The sequence below is a fragment of the Onychostoma macrolepis genome, chromosome 08 (assembly GCF_012432095.1).
Source record: "Onychostoma macrolepis isolate SWU-2019 chromosome 08, ASM1243209v1, whole genome shotgun sequence".
NCBI lineage: Eukaryota > Metazoa > Chordata > Actinopteri > Cypriniformes > Cyprinidae > Onychostoma > Onychostoma macrolepis.
In genome coordinates, this window is record NC_081162.1 from 20,267,506 (window position 1) to 20,290,371 (window position 22,866).

The 22,866-nt window shown below is 36.3% G+C and overlaps 2 protein-coding genes and 8 non-coding genes across 14 annotated transcripts in view; all 10 read left to right on the forward strand.

Moving 5' to 3' along the window:
- The window catches only part of osbpl9 (oxysterol binding protein-like 9), a 32,973-nt gene extending 18,719 nt beyond the window's left edge, over positions 1 to 14,254 (forward strand). For all 5 annotated transcript variants that reach the window (XM_058784055.1, XM_058784056.1, XM_058784060.1 and 2 more), the window contains 15 exons: positions 520 to 619; positions 807 to 911; positions 5,882 to 6,041; positions 6,393 to 6,499; positions 7,663 to 7,781; positions 7,875 to 7,960; positions 8,300 to 8,477; positions 8,597 to 8,681; positions 8,929 to 9,039; positions 9,122 to 9,185; positions 9,296 to 9,436; positions 9,622 to 9,700; positions 9,780 to 9,871; positions 11,527 to 11,662; positions 12,743 to 14,254. In XM_058784055.1, coding sequence (XP_058640038.1) covers positions 520 to 619; positions 807 to 911; positions 5,882 to 6,041; positions 6,393 to 6,499; positions 7,663 to 7,781; positions 7,875 to 7,960; positions 8,300 to 8,477; positions 8,597 to 8,681; positions 8,929 to 9,039; positions 9,122 to 9,185; positions 9,296 to 9,436; positions 9,622 to 9,700; positions 9,780 to 9,871; positions 11,527 to 11,662; positions 12,743 to 12,817 — 1,638 coding nt within the window. In that variant the 3' untranslated portion in view covers positions 12,818 to 14,254. The remainder of the gene's footprint in view (positions 1 to 519; positions 620 to 806; positions 912 to 5,881; positions 6,042 to 6,392; positions 6,500 to 7,662; positions 7,782 to 7,874; positions 7,961 to 8,299; positions 8,478 to 8,596; positions 8,682 to 8,928; positions 9,040 to 9,121; positions 9,186 to 9,295; positions 9,437 to 9,621; positions 9,701 to 9,779; positions 9,872 to 11,526; positions 11,663 to 12,742) is intronic.
- A 1,058-nt stretch (positions 14,255 to 15,312) lies between these two features.
- LOC131546397 (small nucleolar RNA SNORD74) lies at positions 15,313 to 15,393 on the forward strand. The gene has a single exon (XR_009272685.1). It is a non-coding gene; the product is annotated as a small nucleolar RNA SNORD74 (small nucleolar RNA).
- A 163-nt stretch (positions 15,394 to 15,556) lies between these two features.
- LOC131546402 (small nucleolar RNA SNORD75) lies at positions 15,557 to 15,631 on the forward strand. Its single transcript, XR_009272690.1, has one exon. It is a non-coding gene; the product is annotated as a small nucleolar RNA SNORD75 (small nucleolar RNA).
- A 144-nt stretch (positions 15,632 to 15,775) lies between these two features.
- Positions 15,776 to 15,851, forward strand: LOC131546401 (small nucleolar RNA SNORD75). Its single transcript, XR_009272689.1, has one exon. It is a non-coding gene; the product is annotated as a small nucleolar RNA SNORD75 (small nucleolar RNA).
- Positions 15,852 to 16,220: 369 nt separating this feature from the next.
- On the forward strand, positions 16,221 to 16,301 carry LOC131546395 (small nucleolar RNA SNORD79). The gene has a single exon (XR_009272683.1). It is a non-coding gene; the product is annotated as a small nucleolar RNA SNORD79 (small nucleolar RNA).
- Positions 16,302 to 16,446: 145 nt separating this feature from the next.
- LOC131546398 (small nucleolar RNA snR60/Z15/Z230/Z193/J17) lies at positions 16,447 to 16,531 on the forward strand. Its single transcript, XR_009272686.1, has one exon. It is a non-coding gene; the product is annotated as a small nucleolar RNA snR60/Z15/Z230/Z193/J17 (small nucleolar RNA).
- A 126-nt stretch (positions 16,532 to 16,657) lies between these two features.
- LOC131546399 (small nucleolar RNA snR60/Z15/Z230/Z193/J17) lies at positions 16,658 to 16,742 on the forward strand. The gene has a single exon (XR_009272687.1). It is a non-coding gene; the product is annotated as a small nucleolar RNA snR60/Z15/Z230/Z193/J17 (small nucleolar RNA).
- A 620-nt stretch (positions 16,743 to 17,362) lies between these two features.
- Positions 17,363 to 17,419, forward strand: LOC131546400 (small nucleolar RNA SNORD78). The gene has a single exon (XR_009272688.1). It is a non-coding gene; the product is annotated as a small nucleolar RNA SNORD78 (small nucleolar RNA).
- A 157-nt stretch (positions 17,420 to 17,576) lies between these two features.
- Positions 17,577 to 17,649, forward strand: LOC131546396 (small nucleolar RNA SNORD47). The gene has a single exon (XR_009272684.1). It is a non-coding gene; the product is annotated as a small nucleolar RNA SNORD47 (small nucleolar RNA).
- A 906-nt stretch (positions 17,650 to 18,555) lies between these two features.
- tor3a (torsin family 3, member A) lies at positions 18,556 to 22,556 on the forward strand. The gene is made up of 6 exons (XM_058784230.1): positions 18,556 to 18,885; positions 19,254 to 19,376; positions 19,539 to 19,804; positions 20,262 to 20,437; positions 20,538 to 20,662; positions 20,826 to 22,556. Exons 1-6 carry the CDS (start codon positions 18,720 to 18,722, stop codon positions 21,071 to 21,073), a joined length of 1,104 nt encoding a protein of 367 aa, XP_058640213.1. The 5' UTR covers positions 18,556 to 18,719; the 3' UTR covers positions 21,074 to 22,556.
- The last annotated feature ends 310 nt before the right edge of the window (positions 22,557 to 22,866 follow it).

Consider the following 22,866-nt stretch of genomic DNA (forward strand, 5'->3'; position numbering starts at 1 on the left):
ATATATATATATATATATATATATATATATATATATATATATATATATATATATATATATATATATATATATATATATATATATATATATATATATATATATATAAAATATTTATTTATATATATATATATATATCATGAATGTCTGAATATTTCACTTACAAATTGATATTTAAATTTTTTCAGCACCTTAAAGGGATAGTTTAGCATTTACTTCATTTACTCTCCCTTGTGTTGTTCAAAATCAGTGTGGACCACAGAAGGAAAAAGTGTATCCAGGCCACTCTAAAATGAAAGTTCAAAGTCATACAGGTTTAGAACAACATTCGTTTAGTTTAAATTGTCATGAGTCAGCTATCCCTTTAAACCGTTCTAGTAATCACAAGTCCTTGTTTCCCCTGAGGATTTTTGTGATAGTTGGATTGGGCATTGAGACTGAAATCTCCTATGAGAGGGTGTATTTATAAACGTGTTTTCCTGTGAGAGCTGTGTTTTGTATCATGTCTGTGGTTCTCTGCAGAGCACCATAAACCCAGTGGATGGGGTATTCCAGCCTAGCCCTCTCAACACTTCTGTAGTCAGTGCCAGTGCCATGCCAACGCAGACCACTCTACCCACAGGTGAGCTGTCTCTCTTTCTCCATTTCATTCCTTAATAATGTTTTATATATATTGTTACGCTTATTTTGAAGGCTTCTTGGCATTTGCAGTCCGTTGATTTGGAAACTCAAAGATTAGATTTGGTTTGCAAATTTTGTGTGTGTTTATGAGGGCCAAGGGCATATGAAGGGTGTGTGTTCTTCCGTAGATGGAGCTCAGGTGTGTAAAACGGAACAGAGGCCTTCTTCTTTACCTGTGGGCCCTGTTGTTACGGTGATGGGCAGCCTTCAGACCCCCACTCCCAACAGCACAGGTGCGAACCAACAATGAGACAAGCATGAATTTCATTCATATATATATATATATATATATGAATGAAATTCTATATTAAAATATCAACATTTTATAATACATATAAATTTTATAATTAATTACATATGTATATATAAAATTAAACAAGAAAATACAAGACATAATAATTTTTATCAAATTTAAATGTATGTGTATATACAAATATTAAAGAAAAAAGTACATGTTAGAGCTAGGGCTGGACAATAATTCAATATCAATGTATCGCGATATATTTTTTTTCGGTGATATGATTTTTAAACACATTTCTGATTTTTCGATATACATTACCAGTGTTTCCCATACACTGATTTATTTGTGGCGTTTGACTTCATTGAATAAACACGAGCACTGCACGTTTCAAAAAGCGGGTTATTTATATGAATGTATCTCTGAAGGGAACATACTGTCTTCAGAATAGTTTTGATGGCATTTTCATTTCATCTGTTACAGTAGCGTTCATGAGCGGAGCTGCTTAGATTACAGCCATAACTGGGGAAACCTCTAGTTCTACCGCTCTTAAAGTGCCTCCTACTGGCGGAGAATCAGATTATACTCCGCTGTCTTCAACATAATAATAAATGTTTTTTGAGCAGCAAATCAGAATATTAGAATGGTTTCTGAAGGATCATGTGACTGGAGTAATGACGCTAAAAATTCACCTTTGAAATCACAGGAATAACTTGCATTTTCAAATATTTTCAAATAGAAAACAGTTATTTTAAATGGTAAATATTTCAAAATGTTACTGTTTTTGCTGTATTTTGGATCAAATAAATGCAGGCTTGGTGAGCAGAAGAGAATTCCTTAAAAAACAAAAATATTACCGTTCAAAAACTTTTGACTGGTAGTGTATGTTAGCCTATAGTTTGAAGTTAAAGATATTAATAAGGTGAGTCTGAGATGTTTATTTGACAGTGACTTCACATTTCTTGTTTGTATGAAGGCTAAATACAAATAAAAGGTGAACATTAATTTATTTGTGCTGCCCGCCCCCCCCTAAAATATTATATAATTTTATAGAAGGAGTTCATAGACTTGGCAAATTCATGTTCAATAAGTTTGTAGGTACAGACATCTGTTGTGGGCATTCTTGGCAGTTTTTATGAGGCTTTTTTTCATAGTGTTCATATCGATATCGGAATTATATCGTATCGACCGAAATTAAGAAATATATCGTAATATAAATTTTAGCCATATCGTCCAGCCCTAGTTAGAACATATTAATCCATATTAAAATGTGACGTGTGTGTAAAATGTTACATTTTAAATCATTTTTAATATGGATTACTATTTTCTAATACTTTTTTTTTTATCATACGTGTGAATGTTATGTATTTGTATTTATTATATTCATGCAGATGCTTGTATTCTAATCAGCAAATTCCCATTCGATTTAATCTAATTTTAGAATGAAGCTAACCTGTTTTTGGAAGAAAACACTGTATTTAGGATGAAGTTAACTTACTACTCATTCAACTAATGCCTCTTAACGTGAGCAGAAGCAGTATTCCCCTAGTATTCCGCTGCAGTGGGGATGCAGGTAGAGCTGTTCTCTCTGTTGTCAGTCTGTTTTCCCCTGACTGTCATTAGTGCTGGATACAGGGGCTCAGAGAGTCCAGCTTCTGCTGAGGCAGTGCAGGAAGAGCTGAGCTCAGCAAAAACACAGCCGATCGGTAGCACTCTGGACAGCAGTGCAGGAAACTACGCATAAAACCCAGTCAAGAGCTTAAAAGTGCAGACTGTGAATCAGGGTTTCCATTTATATTCATGCTGAAAGTGCTTGCATTGTAGGCAGGGCTGATTTAATTGGACATCTTTGAGCATTTGAGTCTTGGTTTTATCAACACAACCAAGCATTTAATTTATTAGGCTGACAGCATCACAATAATATGCATGCTTTGTCTTATGAGCCATTTTCTGTTTTGTCTTTACATACCTGAACTACAATTACGTAAAAATTACTTGCATTTTTTAAGATGGTTTTTAAAGGTGCTGTATGTAGGATTTTGACTCTACTAAAGCATAAAAATACCATAATATGTTTGCAGATATTTAAGAAACATGCTAAGTTAACATACTTGTTAACATAAAAAAACAATGCTACAGTCAGTTATTCTCCTTTGAAAATGTGCATTCCGGCCCGGAATGTCTGTGTTTGTTATGGTTTGTGAAACCCGCCCACTGCCAGTTTACCCAATTGTATTTCTGCACCGCGGGTTGCCAGTTGGTGGAAAACACAGCGTATTTAATTGTATTCATCGTTATGTGATCTCGTTCCTGTTGGTGTCATTAATCTGGCAACCTGCGTGTGCGTCAAGTCTGAGGAGGAGGGGCCGGGTGAAAAAAACCGTCTCCAATATTTTGAATTTGGACTGCAATACCTAGTTCAACCACTTGGTGTTAATCCTACATACAGCACCTTTAAAGATGTTAATGTCCTTAATAATAAAATAAAAATAGAAAATCTAATAAAATGTTTTTTATATTATTACATTTTAAATGAAAATGTATGAAATATTTTTTTCATTGCTATCAAGTATATAAATAATACTAAAATACTAGCATTTTAAAGATGTTTTATACAACCCGAATTCCGGAAATGTTTTTACATTTGAATAAAATGAAAACTAAAAGACTTTCAAATCACATGAGCCAATATTTTATTCACAATAGAGAACATAACAAATGTTTAAACAGAACTTTACACTTTTATCCACTAAATGACCTCATTTCAAATTTGATGCCTGCTACAGGTCTCAAAAAAGTTGGCACGGGGGCAAAAAAGGGCTGAAAAAGCAAGAAATTTTGAAAAGATTCAGCTGAGAGAACATCTAGCAACTAATTAAGTTAATTGACATCAGGTCTGTAACATGCTTGGCTATAAAAGGGTTGTCTTAGAGAGGCAGAGTGTCTCAGAAGTAAAGGTGGGTTCTCCAATCTGTGAAAAAGTGTGTAAAAACATAGTGGAGTACTTTAAACACAACTTTCCTCAACGTCAAATTGCAAAGGCTTTGCAAATCTCATCATCTACAGTGCATAACATCATCAAAAGTTTCAGAGAAACTGGAGAAATCTCTGTGCTTAAGGGACAAGGCCGAAGACCTTTGTTGGATGCCCGTGGTCTTCGGGCCCTCAGACGACACTGCATCACTCATCGGCATGATTCTGTCATTGACATTACTTCAGGAATACTTCCAGAAACCACTGTCGGTAAACACAATCAGCTGTGCCATCTGCAGATGTCAACTAAAGCTCTATCATGTAAAAAGGAAGCCATATGTGAACATGGTCCAGAAGCGCCGTCGTGTCCTATGGGCCAAGGCTCATTTAAAATGGACTGTTTCAAAGTTGAAAAGTGTTCTATGGTTCGACGAGTCCAAATTCGACATTCTTGTTGGAAATCACGGACGCCGTGTCCTCCGGGCTAAAGAGGAGGGAGACCTTCCAGTGTGTCATCAGCGTTCAGTTCAAAAGCCAGCATCTCTGATGGTATGGGGATGCATAAGTACATACGGTATGGGCAGCTTGCATGTTTTGGAAGGCACTATGAATGCTGAAATATATAAAGGTTTTAGAGCAACATATGCTCCCCTCCAGACGACGTCTATTTCAGCAGGACAATGCAAAACCACATACTGCAGCTATTACAACAGCAGGGCTTCGTAGTAGAAGAGTCCGTCAAAAAACAGTAGGTAATCCGGCTGGGGATTTTTACAGGGGTGGTGAGAGAACAACACCGACATCCTGGATTCGGACGGCATTAAAATCACCAACTACCCCCTGTAAATGGTGAAAATCACTTGTGTCCCCCTGAGAAATAATTACCGCCCGAATCGGGCTAAAGACAATCACGAACTCTTCAGCAGCTGGAAACCTATGTCAGGCAAGGATGGGACCAAATTCCAACACCAAAACTCCAGAAACTCATAACCTCGATGCCCAGATGTCTTCAAACTGTTTTGAAAAGAAGAAGAGATGCTACACCATGGTAAACATGCCGCCGTCCCAACTATTTTGATACCTGTAGCAGGCATCAAATTTGAAATGAGCTCATTTTGTGCATAAATTTCTAAAATTTCTGTTTAAACATTTGTTATGTTATCTATGTTCTATTGTGAATAAAATATTGGCTCATGTGATTTTGAAATTCTTTTAGTTTTCATTTTATTCAAATTTAAAAAAACGTCCCAACATTTCCGGAATTCGGGTTGTATATGTTAGTATGATATCCTCAATTACTCTAATAATAAAATCAATTAAAATTATAGAAAATCTTTTAAAAAACATGATTTTTATTTTATTACATTAGTAAATTACAGTTTTTCAATACTATGAAGTAGTACATAAAATACTATGTACTTTTTCCTTGAATAATGTTAATATGTAAAATCTAACCTCATGTTTTTGTTGGTGTCAAGTGAATTGAGGCAGTGAAGAGTGATGTCAGGGGTGTGCATATATAGTGATTGACATTTAGGGTGGGCCTGAACCTTGTCTTTAAAGCTTATTTGAATATGCATGTTTTGTGGCAAACAGCAAAGGTGGAGTCGTTGTCTTAATTAAGTTTTAAAAATCTGTTGCTTTGTTGGTGCAACCATTAATCTGAAATCACTCTTTTTGTGTTTAGGACTGAATGTGATGTGTACAAGGTGTCTGGCATGTTTGCAGTTTTTTCAATCAGAGCTTTTCCTTGTGAAATCAACTTTGTATGTAGTGTATTACTAAGCATGTAGATGAGATTACCGGTCATGCTATTTTATTTGAAGCCCATATTCCAGCCACTAATGCAAAAGCACAAAACCTCAACCTATTTCTGAACTACAATGTTTTCCGGCCATGGTATTGCTTAAATGAATGTGGTTAGTCATTGTTCCTCAGCACACTTGCATTTATTCTCACATTTATTAGTTAATTTTCTTCCTGTGGTTTTAGGGAGTGGTCCTTCAGCTCCCAGCAGCAGCGTGACTTCACCCAGTCACATGAACGTACCGCCCCACACTGTCCCTGACTTCTCCTATTCCAGCAGTGAAGATGAGTTTTACGATGCAGATGAGTTTTATCAGAGCAGCACCTCACCAAAACACTGCATAGAGTGAGTTAAACATACACACACCACACCTGAAACACAGAAAAGTGCAAGTAATGTACGGAAACACACACACAAAACCTTCTATACAATTAAAACTCACTGAAGTACTGCTGCACAAGTAAATTATAGTAGCACCACCTGCCCACACGCACATTAACTAACACTGCATAATGTGAAAACAGTTATGCTTAGAGATAAACACACTCCCACGCATTATTTTCTGCAAACAAAAAGAAACACACACTGACCTAATTAAAACAGTGCATGGACTCACTTACACACACAAACGCTATCTTCCATTGCCACATAATTTATTCTGGAATAAGCTGACGTGATGTTCTTGTGTCTCCGCAGTCCGAACAGAACCGCTGCTGTGAACAATGAAGACAGCACAGTCCTGAAACGGCCAGACACCAACGAATCAATCAACTCCTCCATGTCAAACGGCACCACTGATGCAGGTACACAAAACACACAGACAAACACACACACACGCACGTCCCTCACGTTTAAGTTTCCCAAAATGAATCGGAGCAAATACAGGTGCATCTCAATAAATTAGAATGTTGTGGAAATGTTCATTTATTTCAGTAATTCAACTCAAATTGTGAAACACGTGTATTAAATAAATTCAATGCACACAGACTGAAGTAGTTTAAGTCTTTGATTCTTTTAATTGTGATGATTTTGGCTCACATTTAACAAAACCCCACCAATTCACTATCTCAACAGTTTGTGTTGTCTTCTTGCTTGGTGCTTGTGTTGAAAGTGAAGTGTGTATTTTTTTTGCATTTAGAATTGAACAAACTTTTGCCAGTTTTAACACCAGCACCAAGCAAAAACTCACAAAATATATAGTATAATTTAGATTAATTAGAAGAATTAATATTTATTATAATAAATATTTATTAACAATAAATAAGATTTGTCAGTGTTTTTGAAAAAAGTCTGTAATGTTCACCAATGTTGCATTTCTTTTAAATACAGTAAAGACAGTAATATTGTGAAATATTGCTACTAATTTAAAATAACCGTTTTCCGTTTGAATATATTGTGATGTAAATAAATGTAATTTATTCCTGTGAAGGCAAAACTGAAATTTGATTCTACAGAAATCATTATAATATGTTGATTTGGTGCTCATATTATTAATGGTTCTTATCAATGTTGAAAAAAGTTTTTGATGCTTAATATTTTCTTTAAAAAGGTGAATTCAGGATTCTTTGATTTAATAGAAAGTTTAATGAAAAGCATTTATTTAAAATATACATTTTTTTGTAACATAAATGTTTACTGTCACTTTTGAACATTTTGCATCCTTACTGAATAAAATAATTTTTTAATCATATAAATAAAGAAACTACGGTTAAAAAAAAAAAAAAAAAAAGATTTAAGCCGCAAAAGCTGATTAGCATTGATAGTAATAAGAAATATCCCTTGAGCCCCAAATCACAATATTACTGATTTTACTATATTTTTGATCAAATAAATGCAGTCTTGATAAGCATAAGAAACTTCTTTCAAAAACATTTAAATATATATATTTATTTCTAACTTTTGGCCAGCAATATGTGTATATGTTGGTTTTAATGTCCAGTGTTTGCTGTGTGTTTTTTTTTCTCAGATCAGTTTGACAGTCATGATGAGAGAGATGATGACGGTGAAGGTGAATCTGTGGAAGAACACAAAAGTGTCATCATGCATCTGCTGTCTCAAGTGCGACTGGGCATGGATCTCACCAAGGTAAACACAAACAACCTTCTCTTATTTTTTTACTTTCTCACCTATTTTTTTTCATACAATTTCCACTTGTTAATCCATCTTTGTCATCCTCAGGTTGTCTTGCCGACATTTATCTTGGAGCGGAGGTCGTTGCTGGAAATGTATGCAGATTTCTTTGCACACCCAGATTTGTTTGTAAGGTAATGCACATCCTATCTTTTTATAGATCTCACAGCTGTTCTACCATATGGACTTATCATTCTCATGTCTGATTACAGCAGTGCTCTAATAATTGATGAATTTAAAGGTAGCAATGCTTGTACTAGCATGACTACATTTTTGAGTAGCCAGACAGCAACTGAGCTGTTTCCAGTGTACTATGCAATTGGTTCCAGTGTTGCTACCAAATGAGCTGAGGAAATAATTAAACATGTCCTGCCAGAATATCTTTGCTCTCTGAAATATGAGTGTGATTCATTCTAGCAAGTTGATTTGTTCAAACAGTTTATTTATGAACTCACGATTGGCACGTTTTGCAGTATTGCAGAGCAGCAGGATCCAAGGGACCGCATGGTACATGTGGTAAAGTGGTACCTCTCAGCCTTTCACGCTGGTCGGAAAGGATCTGTGGCCAAGAAGCCCTACAACCCCATTCTGGGCGAGGTGTTCTTCTGTCACTGGGACCTGCCTTCCGAAACAGAGGATCTTGCTGCTTCTGTGAGTGTGTGTTTGAAGGTCTAAAAAGCCAATGTTTGCAGTATCTTAACAGATTTTATTTGTTGCCACTTCCTGTATTATGTGTTTCCTTCTTGCTCGCTCACTGTCTGTCTTTCTAGGAGTCTGTATCAGATGGGCCAGTGCCGTGGAGTAGCAAAAACAGTGTGTCATTTGTGGCAGAGCAGGTTTCTCACCACCCTCCTAGTAAGTGCTGAACTAATTACTAACTTAATCCCCGAGTATCCCTAACTAATTTATCATAGCCACCAGTAGAAGAAAATAGATCCAATTTACAAGTTACCAGAAATGACCTGGTACTGGTACTGAAAAGTAAAACAAAAACGGTTATCTGTTTAATTAGCAACTTATTTATTAAACTCATTTAAATTTTATTATGTTAATGATATTTTTGGGTAAATGGACATTTTCCAACACCTTTGTCCTTTTGCAGTATCTGCGTTTTATGCTGAGTGTTTCAGCAGAAAAATCCAGTTCAACGCCCACATCTGGACGAAATCAAAGTTCCTTGGAATGTCAATTGGTGTTCATAATATTGGTCAAGGTAATCGAGGACGTTGTTAAGTAGTGATTAATACACAGTAGTGCTATTGCAGTGGTTAACTGTCTTCTCCTGTTTCCCATAGGTTGTGTGTCTTGTCTTGAATATGATGAGCACTATATTCTTACATTTCCCAATGGCTACGGAAGGTAAGCATTGTTTTATTTTATCACTTTATCACACTGATGTATTTTAGATTTTTTGATTTCTAGAGCGGAAGTGGGCAGAGCATCCCATCCATCTCACTGTGCTCCAACAGGTCAATCCTCACTGTTCCATGGGTTGAGCTGGGTGGAGAGTGCAATATTTCCTGTTCCAAATCTGGCTACAGTGCCAATATAGTTTTCCACACCAAACCATTCTATGGAGGAAAGAAGCACAGGATAACTGCTGAGATATTGTGAGTCAAAGTGGTTCTTTCCATGAATTCAGTCATCACCGCTACTGTCATGGTTTGTTTATTTATTACAATAAATTAATAAAAAGAAATTTGTATGCAAATGCATTAAGATTGATTTATTAAGATTATTTATAATACATGAAAATATATTATAAAATCCTCATAATATTGTCCTTTTTTATTAGTGCTCCCAATGATAAGAAGTCATTCTGCTCCATAGAGGGAGAGTGGAATGGTGTCATGTATTCAAAATTGGCTACCGGGGTAAGTTTGAACCATAGAAAACAAGAAAAGGAAGTACCTTCAAGAAAAAAATTAAACAACATATTTGTCTTCCACCCAGGAAAATGCAGTATTCATTGACACGAAGAAAATGGGCATTATTAAGAAGAAAGTGCGGAAATTGGAGGACCAGGTGGAATATGAATCCAGAAGGTGTGTGCGTCTGACAAGTTTTTTTTTTCTCTGCTTTCTAAATGTTGACTTCTTCATGGAACCTCTAAAACAGAATTTGCTGCAAAACATCTCCAAAATCCATTTTCTCTTAAGCTATAGTGATAGATACACACACTTTTTAATCTTGGGCTTGACTCTGTGACAAGTCATGGGAAACCATCCTTAAAAACCCATTTGAATTTTGTGTGGTTAAGAATGAAGTCTAATCCCTCAGGTTCTTAAATCTAATTTGTACTACCGAATGAGGTGTCTTGTTTTCCCGCTCAATCTGGGAAGGTTTGAAAAGTGATTTTGAAAATCCACATTGAAAATCTGCGGTTGAAATTTCCATTAAATCTTGATATAAACAAATTTGATAACAGTTTTAGGCTTTTTTACATTGTCTAAATAAAATTAAATATTTCAGGTTCTCTCAGATGTTCATGCTTCCATTAAGGCTCAAGAGTCTCATTCTTAAAGGGATACTCCACCCCAAAATGAAAATTTTGTCATTAATCACTTACCCCCATGTCGTTCCAAACCCACAAAAGCTTCAGTCGTCCTCGGAAACACAATTTAAGATATTTTGGATGAAAACTGGGAAGTTTGTGACTGTCCCATTGACTGCCAAGTAAATAACACTGTCAAGGCACAGAAAAGTATGAAAAACATCGCCAAAATAGTCCATCTGCCATCAGTGGTTCAATCTGAATTTTAAGAAGCTACGAGAATACTTTTTGTACGCAAAGAAAATAAAAATATCGTAATTTATTCCAATTTCAATTTTGTCTCCTCTCGGTCTCTCTGTGTCAGCATAGCACCATTTTGGAGTGCGTACGCTATTCTCTGTCATCAATAACGCATGGATATGTATTGTACGTTTATTTACGCTTTGATTTGAATGGAAACAGCGTGTCCATGCGTTACTGATGACAGAGAATAGCGTACGCACTCCAAAATGGTGCTACGCTGACACAGAGAGACTGAGAGGAGACAAATTGTTGAATAAATGTTATTTTTATTTTCTTTGCGTACAAAACGTATTCTCGTCGCTTCATAAAATTCAGATTGAACCACTGATGGAAGATGGACTATTTTGGCAAAGTTTTTTATACTTTTCTGTGCCTTGACAGTGTAATTTATTTGGCAGTCAATGGGACAGTAAACCTCCCGGTTTTCATCCAAAATATCTTAAATTGTGTTCCGAGGAAGAACGAAGCTTTTACGGGTTTGGAACGACATGGGGGGTAATTTTCATTTTGGGGTGGTGTATCCCTTTAAATCACATGATCATCAAGTTGTACACAAACCTGTGGAGCTCATAGAGCTTGAATGCTGTTGCTGTCAAAGCAAAATATGGACAAAACAAACAGAAATGTTCAACTTTATTTTTCAATTCAACTTTATACGCAAATAGTTATGCTGATAATATAATTTGTAATGGAAAAATGCAAAATACAAGCATTTTGACTAGTGGACTTTTGGAACACCCTGTGTTTAGTTTTGTTTGCAACTGACTTATTTGCTGATCTTAAAAAGGCTTGGTTATTTTTGTGGCGGCTCCTCTGGGGACCTGCTGAAGTGATGTTTTTTTCTGCTTGGGTACCTCTGTGAGATGATCTGATGCAGACCGCTGTTATTTCTCTGACTGTCAGTTTGTGGAAGGACGTGACCGTGAACCTGAAACTGAAGGACATTGATGCTGCGACGGATGCCAAACACAGCCTGGAGGAGAAACAGAGGGCGGAGGCAAGAGAAAGGAAGGAGAAGGAAATGCAATGGGAGACGAGAGTGAGTGTGCTTATGTACACGCACATGTGGAGGGGAAATGTGCCGTGAGAAATAAAGAGATCGAAATATGACTCTGATAAATGGTCCTTAATTGGTTCCTGTTGCTTAAAAGCAGCATGTTCTTAAACTGAATGTTACCCATGATGCACATAGCTGGATGTTTAAAGTGCCCAACAGTGCCTGACAGTTTTTCAAATTGATTTTCACCGAACATATTTCAGCTTTTACACAAACCAATCAACTCATGTTGAATTCAGCAATCAGACAGAACTATATTTACTATAAAAGCATATACCATTATTTAACCTTTGGCAGGCCCATCTTGACTTAAATGTTATTGCCAGACTGCATGGAATGTACTGACTCTTTTCACATTTTCTAAGCTGATTTTGGGGCAATCTGGGCAATGGATTTAAACATTATAAAATGTGTTCAACTCTGAAAGCATAAGTATATTAGCCAAAATATTTCATAAATTAACATTCAAGGAGCATTCAGTTCACCTCTTGAATCATAATACTGAGCTCTATTCAAATTATGAGGATGTTGGCCTCATTTACAGTTATGAATGTATATATTACAAAATATTTTATATTGTAATTAATTTGGGCTGTCTTACAATGTCAGTAAAAGCTTTTAAAATATATTTTGATAGATAGATTTGTGAAATATCAGAACAATATTTAAATTTGTGTAGTATTCTGAAATCTTTTTTATTTATATGTTTAAAATAATGAGAAGTTTTAAATATCATAATTGTATATTATTTAAGATCATATATAATATTTTTCTCACAGAATAAATGGGTATAAAAATACATGAAAATATAATATATCTGAAGGACTTTAAAGGAAGAAAAAAAGATGTTGAATATGAATAGCGACATCAGATCTGAGTCTTTTTAGCAGGAACTATTTTGCTGAAATGTTCTCTGAAGATATCAGAGCTTACATTAATTTAATGTAAAGCACCTTTGACTGATCATCTTGATTTGAGATATTCACATGAATCTGATTAAATGATCTGTCTTCCTTTCAGAACAATGTTTATTTAAAGAGTGATTTGTTTGTTTCCCTGCAGCTGTTTCATGAGGACGGTGAATGCTGGGTCTATGACAAGCCTCTTCTGAAGCGACTAGCATCACAACGGCACTGAGGCCGTTTCCAAAACCACAGAGTCTAGAAAACAGAACTCTCTTGCAAACCACTTTTCTTATTCAGCCTTGGAATGACAGATGAATGAACCCTTACAGCTTTGCATTTTCAAAGTTTGAACGAATGATAAGAAGAAAACACAAACTTAATCTATACAAATATAAAAAAACTTCCTGCTCACTAGTTCAACACCTCCACCTCTCTATCACCCTTTGAGGAAGAAAAAAACGCCACAAACACACAGAAGACGTGATCAGAAGCCCTTTAGCATCACAAATCAAACAAGCGCTCTTGTCTCGGCAAAAGAAGAACGATCCCAGCGGACGTCTCTCTCTCTTTCTCCCACTCCAGAGGGGTTGAGGTGTTTTTATCGAACAAACTCTGAAAACTACAGCGTTCTGTATCTCAGGGAAGCAGCGGACTGAGGATTGAAGGCTGTATCTTAATGTTCGAAAAGCCTTAACGGTGGAACCACAAAGTAAAGAAAATGAGGACTTGGTTCACATACTGCTAGCTACAGCTATTTATATATATAGAAGATATGATATATTCTTGTTTTCCTTTTATCTTCTTTCTCTAGGGCAATAGTAACCGTTTGAATATACGTACTTGACGGCAGCCATTCCCTTTATGTTCCACTCCATCATCAGCCTTTCATGCTACAAAAGCCACAATAAGAAAATGTACCACTTACATTACGGGGCTGAAATTTGAGACAACTTTGCCATGGTTGTAATCCATTCCAAATATTTTTTTTTTGTTAATTTTTTTTTTTGGGGGATGATTTGATATGCTCTAGAGCCTCGGGGAGGCTGTTTTTTTTGTTTTGTTTTTTTTTTATATAGAATGCTGCTTGTGTCTCCACATAATTTATCAACTTAGTATAAAATTGGACTGTCCAGTAAGAAATCGTAATGGTGCACAATAAAACCATTTGACAAATCTGTGCTTATCCCGCTGAGGTCAAGCAACGTTATCACAAATTGCCCTGCAATCTCTCTTTCTGTGAAATGTCACATTTTAATCAAAATAAATATACGTTTCATATAGTCAGGCATCAGAAAGATTTGATTCTCTTCGTGAAGGTAAAAGTAACAGTTTGTAGATGCATGGAGTCACTCAGGTCAGTGTTTTCTCCCGGAATGACGGCTATACCTTGTGTAACATTATCAACAAGCAAAATCAAATTGTATTATCCTTTTCTTTTCTGAGATGCAATTAGAGCAAAACTGGCAAAACATTATTACTGCTATAGCTTAAAGAAAGCCACTTGCTCTTCATATTCTTTAGTGAATTGGAGGCCTTATGAAATAAAGTTTACTTTCGCCTAGTATTGCTTTTCAGAAGCAATCCCAAACTATTTTTTCTTTGCCTGACAACAGTTGATTGTACCAGATTCCATGTATCAAAATATAATATTAAATCTCAGTGAGACCAATTTGTGTGAGAAGGTTGAATGCATTTCTTGTTCCAGACATCCAGAGTTAAATGATGCTGTTGTTCACTTCATTTGAACTACAGGGATTTGTTGCATTTTGACTTCCAAAGTAATGGGAATTAACTTCTAAAGTCACAGTTAAGGTGCTTTTTTTCTAGTTATGTTCTGCTTTATCTAGTTACTAGAAATTATTGTTTAAAAAAATCTTATTCAGAAATGACGAATTACTGGGAAAATCATGAACAATTGTGGGAATTCTTTGGTTAAATGTGTGGGAAATCTTCAAGTGATATATAGAAAGTAGACAAATTTCAGAGTTATTTCACATTATTAACGCTCTATAAAATAAATACCGTTTGGTATTTAGGTACCCAGCGATATTGTATATGTGCACATATAATGTAATGAAACTACTAGCCGATCTATGACTTTACTAGATGCATTAAACGGAACATGAACAAGCTATTTAGCACTCATATCACATTATTAGACTATTTAAATAAGTAAACGGAGATGGTCCTCGTGCTAACTGGGTAAACGTGCTAGTATCACTGAACGCAAAAGGCACCACAGCGCCACCTGGTGTCATTCAAGTCCACTAATATAAGCAGAGGAATTTCCCAGAAACCATTGCGCTGAAACAGTATAAAAAGCCAAGCGACGCGTTCGTTCGGTCTCATTCTTCTGCGGCGCTTCGAGGAGAGGACAGGTAATTCATTGATTCGTTTGAGCACAGTAACCTAATGTGGGGTCTTGTTCTATAATGTCGATGTTTATGGTGTAGCTGCCATAACAAGTTGAGTTTTATTGTTATTTTGTTTTAAATTCGATTCTGGAAGAAAGGGAGTTGCTAATTCTAAGTGTGGTCCACGTGTTACAGGCCTCGAATGAGCGTTAAAATACTACTTGTAGTTAAACTACCTTTTCAAATATGCTTCAGGTAAATTTTTAAATGAAAGATTTTATTAATACTTTAACAAAAAAAAACAACTATGTGACGCTTAATTCAATTTTCTAACACGTGGTTTGAAAGTGCGTTGTAGCGAGTCATTACCTCATGTGCACATGCGTGATGATACATGATGTTGGTAGGGACATCTGAAAATATTTGATGAGAACCAACATCTCTGACATGCTTAATGCTCTGCGTGCAGCCTTACGGTCTGTTACGTGCAAAGCCTTTAAGGTGTTTTTTCTTTTTCTCCTATATCTCCAGATCCAGTATCCTGAGGACTGATAAACGCGGGAGACCGCTGGTATGTACACCAAGTCTTATTTTAAATCTCTTCTGGGTGTTTGTTCTGCTTATGATGACTTAAAATGTATAAGAGTAGTGGACAGGAGTGGTTTCTGAGAACTTTTTTTTGCACTGAAGCATAAAGGTTTTTAACTTGAGGTTAAGTTAACGTTTCACCATTGTAAATTTATTTAAAATTTTTTTGCAGGAATCTGAAGTGGATCTGGAGCAGCAGTGTGTCCGAGGTATTTTTCACACACAGGGAGAAGTGCATTTGAATACTTTGCTTATGATGAATTTAAAAAAAAGAAATAAGAGTAGTGGACAGGAGTGATTCCTGAGAACCCTTTTTCTGAGGCATTGTAAGTGTTCATTACTATCTTAGTCTACAGTTGTCTTTGTTAAACTCTATTTTTTTTCTCTCTGTAGGAATGTGTTGTGAATCTGGAAAGCTGTGTCAAAGGTATATCTTGTTTTATATATGCTGTGCCTTTAATAGACGTGTGTATGATGACCCTATTTGCTACTCTTGAGTTTACGCTGATGAAACTGCAACCACCAAGATATCTTATCTGAAACACCTCGTTTGAATATCATAATTGTGTTGGGTGTGATCTTTGTTAACTTTTTTTTTTTTTTTTTTGATTCATAGGAACATGTGCAGTCCTGTTGAATTGAAAGGTAAACATTTTAAAGTACTTCTAAAGTGCCTCCTAAGCTGCAGTCATCCACTGTTCATGATGATTGTTTTATAAAACAATGGGAATCTCTCTGATTTAGACTGAAAGACATCCGTGTACTGAAACAGTGCTTGTTTAAGACCTTGTCGTCCTCGTCTTTGTTTTGTACTAACAGCTTTTTATCATTGCAGGTTGTTTAAGATGTCTGCACAAGAGAGATGAAGATGCCATCAGCTGAGCACGGTATTAATTGAGTTATTAATACTTGACTTTCTGTGATGCAAATGATGACCGCATAGTTCAGCAGAAAATCCATGAAGAACACACAGAATTGTCTTTCGCTCCTAGCTGATGCATCACCGGTTTTCTGTTTCTATATTTTAGTAGTTTCTCTGTCTTACTCTTGTTTCTCTCTGCAGCTTGACTTCTGCAGGGGAACAAGCATGTCTGGTGAGTTTGAGATTTTTAAATTGCTATATATAAGATATAATGCAAGTGATGACTGCATAGTTCAGCAGAAAATCCATGAAGAACACGCAGAATTGTCTTTCGCTCCTAGCTGATGCATCACTGGTGTTCTCTAACTCTGTGTTAGTCGTTGCTTCGTCTTACTCTTGTTTCTCTTTGCAGCATGAGTTCTACAGGGGAGCTAGTATGTCTGGCTATGGGAGTCAGCAGCTGTCTGAATGTCCTTCGGGGTATGTAAAGTTAAAGTGACTTGTTACTGGTACCAAAGTGGTCTCAAACTGATGAGTTTGAATCAGGTCTCTGATCTTTTTGAGGACAAGTTAAAAACATTCTGATTTAAGACCATGTAGTTGTGCACTTAACTGCTTGTTTAAAGCAGAATGGTAAGTTTAATTGTACTTGTGTCTTTTTAGGCCTGATGACCAGCATGTGCTGATGACCGTCACAGTAAGTATTTACTCCTTTTTGTAGTTGTAAAACTGTAGCTCTGACCTTTTTGTGATGAATCTGATCTCCACTGACTTTGCCATGGAGGATGGATATTAGCTCTGGCTGATCTGGTCACAGGTTAAAATTCTGATCCTCATGGATCTTTTCTGTTCTAACAGGCGTCTGCTCATTGACAGGTATGGTGGTGACCTCTCCGTCGTGCCATGGGAGTATGGTGCATTTTTAAAGGTTGGTTTCTGCTTGCAGACACTCCCAATATCTTTCATAGGGTTTTTGTGATGCCTCAAATGTCTGACCTGAACACACCATGTAGACAGTCTTTGACTGAAACCTAGGTGCTGGTTTGGGCAACATGTTGCCTATGCGACCAACTAACCAATGGTGGTCTCCTCTCTCTTTAGGGAGCTCAAGATCATCCAGGATGGCTCTGAAACAATCATGGTAATAGAAGGTATGTTTATGACATTTTTCTTTCAGTGTTTCTTGCAACCTGTGATGACACGATTCTGCCAAATGACTCTGCTGATTATATCCTTATACCGTTCCATATATCTGAGGTTGACTTTGACTCTACTTTAAATTTGATATTTGCACTTGTGCTCTTCTAAAATCTCTCCTTGTTTCTTGCAGAATAGTTCCTGCATCTGACTCTTCTGAACAATGTTCCAGGGCTTCAATTCTTGGACATCTTGTTTTTTGTTTTTACCATTTAAATTCAGTTACCTACATCTGTTGCAAATATACAAAGTTTGTAAAGTGTCATTTCAATAAAGTGGTAAAATCAAAGGTCAGTCTCAAGTTTCTAATGTGCTTCCTGTTGTATGTGGGTGGGTTGATTTTACCTTCTATTAATGTTGACTATTTAAACTGAACACACTTGGCATGTTTTATACTTGGTATGTTGAGTGCTGACATCTAAGCTGTGGAAGTCTATTCCTTATATGCCTTGCAACTCAAAACGGAGTTCATTCTGTCGTGACAGGATTTGTGAGTTGATTTATATTAAATCGCCATGAGACGAGCGTCAAATGTCAAGTCACTTCCATGCTTTTCTCTTTAAATTTTGATTTAAGGTTTACCAAAGCGTAATTCTATGTTTGAAAGGAGGTTTTTATTTTTATTGGACCGGTTATGTGTCTAAGTTTTGTCGCTAAAATCGGCTATACCTGATATGCAAATTAGCACCAACCGTCTCCAACATGAGTGTAACACAAACATCACGTTCTCAAACTACTGCGATTGGTCCAGTCTGCTCAGCGATGAGAAAATGAGCTGTTGCCACGTGACAAGGTCTGTGCGACTTTAGCATGAAGTTAAACCTGAATAGTGACACGGATTATATTAAATATAATTTTCAAATTTGAATTTTAGTAGTTTTAATTTTATAATAGCCGCTGGTTTGATAAAGAGTTGCAGAAACCTCTTACAACATCAAGCCCCGCCCATTTTGTACTCCGTTTCGTTCTACTATTCCAACGAAGATTGTGACGTTGCGTTTCAGTTCTGAGCATTGAGCGCAGATGCGGCCTGCAGTCAATGAGGCTCGGATGTGTATATGAATGGATGCTACAATTACATCTAATAGCTCAATGTTACAGTCTTTGCGAGAGCTATATTTCCGTCGGCACTGATGTTTTCACTCGTTATCTTGCTCTCATTCCTGGCTATTTCGGCTGATGCGGATTTTTTTCAATTCGACAGCATTTCAAATGTTTCTACCTATTATTTCAATTACATCTATTGCAATATTTGGGAAGGGGACTGTCAACCACACCAGGATGATGCGACCCAACAAGGTAAAGATATAATATATATAATCAAGGTATATTTTAATATATGCTATGGCAAAGTGATTATAATATAAAAATACAAAGCATATATATAATTTACATAAAATGTAAGACATAACCAATGCGTTATTTTTTCGGCTAATTATTTTTATGAATGCGTTTAGAAATTTTCTTACAATACTAAACAGAATAATGTATTATGTAAATATAATGTATGAATATATTAAATAGATAAGGTTAATAAAAATACAATTTTTGTTTGATTCGGATAAACTTTTCCGAGCGTCTCTTTTAAAAAAAGAAAAAAAAAGAAAAATTTGTAATTATTGTAATTTAACTCACTGCAGGCTTATGTAACACTCCTCTCTTCTCAGTGCCTACTGGGGACATTTGGTCAGGGTTTCCCCAGTACTACACTGGCATGCTGACTGCATGGTACTGCAGCCTGGGTCAGTGCTGTGATTCAGGAGACTGTAGGATTACAAATAACATCACAGGTAGAGCCAGCCATCAACATCACGCATGCATTATTTTATACAAATATTCAGGTTTTTACAATTGTGGAAATCCTAGAAATATCAGGGTTTAAACACAAATCTTGGAAATGTCTGAACATTTATTGAAATGAATTTCTCTTATCAAATCAATGCATATTTCAGGATTGGAAAAAGATCTACAGGTGAAGCTTCATGGGCAGCACCTGGTCCAGTCTGTGGTTCTGAAAGCCATTCAGGGATTCATCAAAAACCCTGAGTCCAACAAACCACTGACTCTGTCCTTTCATGGCTGGTCTGGTACAGGAAAGAACTTTGTGGCCCGGTTAGTCGCGGACAACCTGTACCGGGATGGTATAAAGAGTGAATGTGTGCGTTTGTTCATTGCCCCATTCCACTTCCCTCACGCGAGATTGGTGGATGTTTACAAGGTGAGCAAAGGTCCAACATTTGACATCCACACAGGTCATTTGATCTGATTCAGCAGTCGTTTGTTGATTTAGTTTACCTTTTACCAACAAACGAGTAGTATTTGGTTATACTATAATGTTTCACATTAGTATAAATATTTGCTATTTGTACTATAATTCATCTACTTGGATATATTTAACTTGAAAAAACGAAATGCAATGCATTTCACATAGGCAGGTGTCCAATACAATCACTGTTTTGGGGATTCTGGGGAACATGGGGATCACTGCCATTAGATGTCAAAGCTGTGGTACGATTGTATGATTATGCAATTCACCCTTGATATACTTGGATAATCCAGTTAGAAAACCTGATTCAATTGATTGCGGTCCAAATTCTGAAATATTCACGTACGTTGTAGTGAATCCTGAACCTTACAATCAGTGTTTGTATTTGTGTGGGTGTGTTTGCGACCAGGGCCAGCTAAGAGAAGCCATTCGAGACATGGTTCTGCGCTGCCCACAGACTCTCTTTATCTTTGATGAGGCAGAAAAGCTTCATCCAGGACTCATCGATGCCATAAAGCCCTACATGGACCACTATGATAATGTGGATGGGGTCAGCTATAGAAGAGCCATATTTCTGTTCCTAAGGTTGGTGTGTTCTTTACAGATGCAAAATCTGAAAAATGTCATTTGTTGCTATGATCCAATAAAAAAAACGAATGTCTGTTTCCGTAATACCATGCTTTAGCAATATTGGTGGTGGTGCCATCAATGAGGTGGCACTTGATTTCTGGCACTCGGGACAGAATAGGGAAGATATCGGCATGGAAGACTTGGAACATCTTCTGCGTGCTGAAGCCATGGAAGCAGAAGGTACCTGCAGTCAAGCACATCATAACAGAACTAATAAATCTAATTTCTAAACATCTCACAAATATCTCATAGATGTTGTGTGTTTAAATTCAGATATACATGTCTGTGATTTTCATAAAACATTTTATGATTCCTGTTGCTAAATTACTTTTTAACTTTGCAGGAGGTTTTGCGCAGAGTGAGCTGATGTCAGGCCATCTGATTGACTTCTTTGTACCGTTCTTGCCGCTGGAGTACCGGCATGTGAAACTGTGTGCACGTGATGCATATGCAGCTCGTGGCCTTCAGCCGGATGAGGGGACTCTTGATGAAGTGGCTAAAGCCATGCTGTACGTTCCTAAGGAGGAGAAACTCTTCTCTGCACAGGGCTGCAAATCCATTCCTCAAAGGATCAATTTCTTTTTGCCATAACAGGGAGAACAACATAAGATCACTGAAACACAGAGTATACTTGAATGAAGCAGAAATGACTGCTGATATCTAAAATGCAAATTATACAACGCTGACAATGCAGAAAAAAACTTTATATGTAGAGTTTCAACTCTATATAGGACAGGGAGAGAGGGGTTTGCTCATGGGCAACCCTACTGAAATGATATTTTTAAGAACTTTTTATCTATATCTGTCTCATCTATTTCTCCCAAGCAACGTTACAGTTTACATGCATTGATATGAACTTAAGCAACCTAACCTCTTTTAAAAAAGACTGCATTTACAGTAATGCACTTACAGTGGAAGCCTCTTAGTCAAGCAAGACCACAATGTTCAAGTTTTTTTTTAATATATTTACAGTTTAATGGAAATTGCTGTTTGCAACCTTTTTGTATTTCCATAATATGTATTTCTGAACTAAACAGGATAGAAAAATGAATCGACTGGCTTTCCTGTAAGTGTGTTATTGTCAAATGCGTTTTTAAAAGACCATTTTAAATGTTTTTCTGTGGTAATCCACCGAATGCCACTAAATTTTCTTTAACCTGGAATATTTCTTTTAGTTGCTGTTTAAGACCATTTTATATTTTTGGCACATTTCAGTCATCATTATCTGCATTAAAGATCATATTTCAGGACTTATGTAACAATTAAAAAAAATCTTGTGTTTATTTATTGTATATCTTTTTGTGTCATGTATTTTTAAATGTTGCAACCTCTTCAAAACTAGTTAAAATCATATGTCCATTTTGAACACATTCTGATATGAAAATGTTGAAGTGATTCAGCTGTTGGTGAAGATATGCTACTGAAATGATCATTTGTATGTAGGTAGAAAAAGAGCTAGAGGGTTAAGCTTGACAAACATGAGATTGAAGGAATCATTGCTTTACAACTGAGACTTGATGTAATGCACTTTTTTTCACATAGGCCAGTACGCATTTTTCTGTAGTTTGCCAATTTATCAAACTGACCTGATTTTATTCACTGTACTCCGTTTTCAGCTGTCAACAAATTCATTGCTAAAAGTAACAAGCTTCTTGATTTTTACGTGTCAGCTGTGATAATGTTTACTGAAAGAACTATATTCAAGTTGTGCTTAAATGTAACTACAGATCAGTATTTGATGGATGAACCATTTTATGTCACCAGCTAAAACTCCAAACTTTTGTAAGTGTTTTGTCTACAAATAATGTCAGACAAGTGATGCCAAACAGAGTGGGATTCCTGTCAACAGCTTTTTAAAAATGAAGATACTTTACTAAACATTCATTCATTTTCTGCTTAGGGTTTGGCTTAGTGCAGTTTGGTATTATTAGTTGAGCAAGCTTAACTTCTGCATTTCCTTTTCCCATTGATAACAGAAACCAGTGGGAAATGGCATTGTTACTGATATTTGTTTAATGTAAGAGAGAAATAAAAGATAATGCGCCAAGCTCTCAAAACTCTTGACTTGATATCTCTATATAGATCTTGCAAACCACTAAACCACATGGAAATAAAAACCCATTACATTAACAAGATCTTGTTTTTGAACAACTTCACAACTAAAATATCAGTGGAAAGCAGATATCATGGTCATATGAGCATATAAGAGATTCCAACTCGTGAACGAATATTCCTTCGAATCTAGTCGGTTCTTTTTAAAGAACGTCCTGAGCCTTTTCACGAGCTGATCTGAACGACTGATTTACTCACGAATAGAAACGAACAATTCGTTCGCTAATCGAGTGGAAGCCGTTTTCGACTCAAAAATTCACTCGTCGAACCAA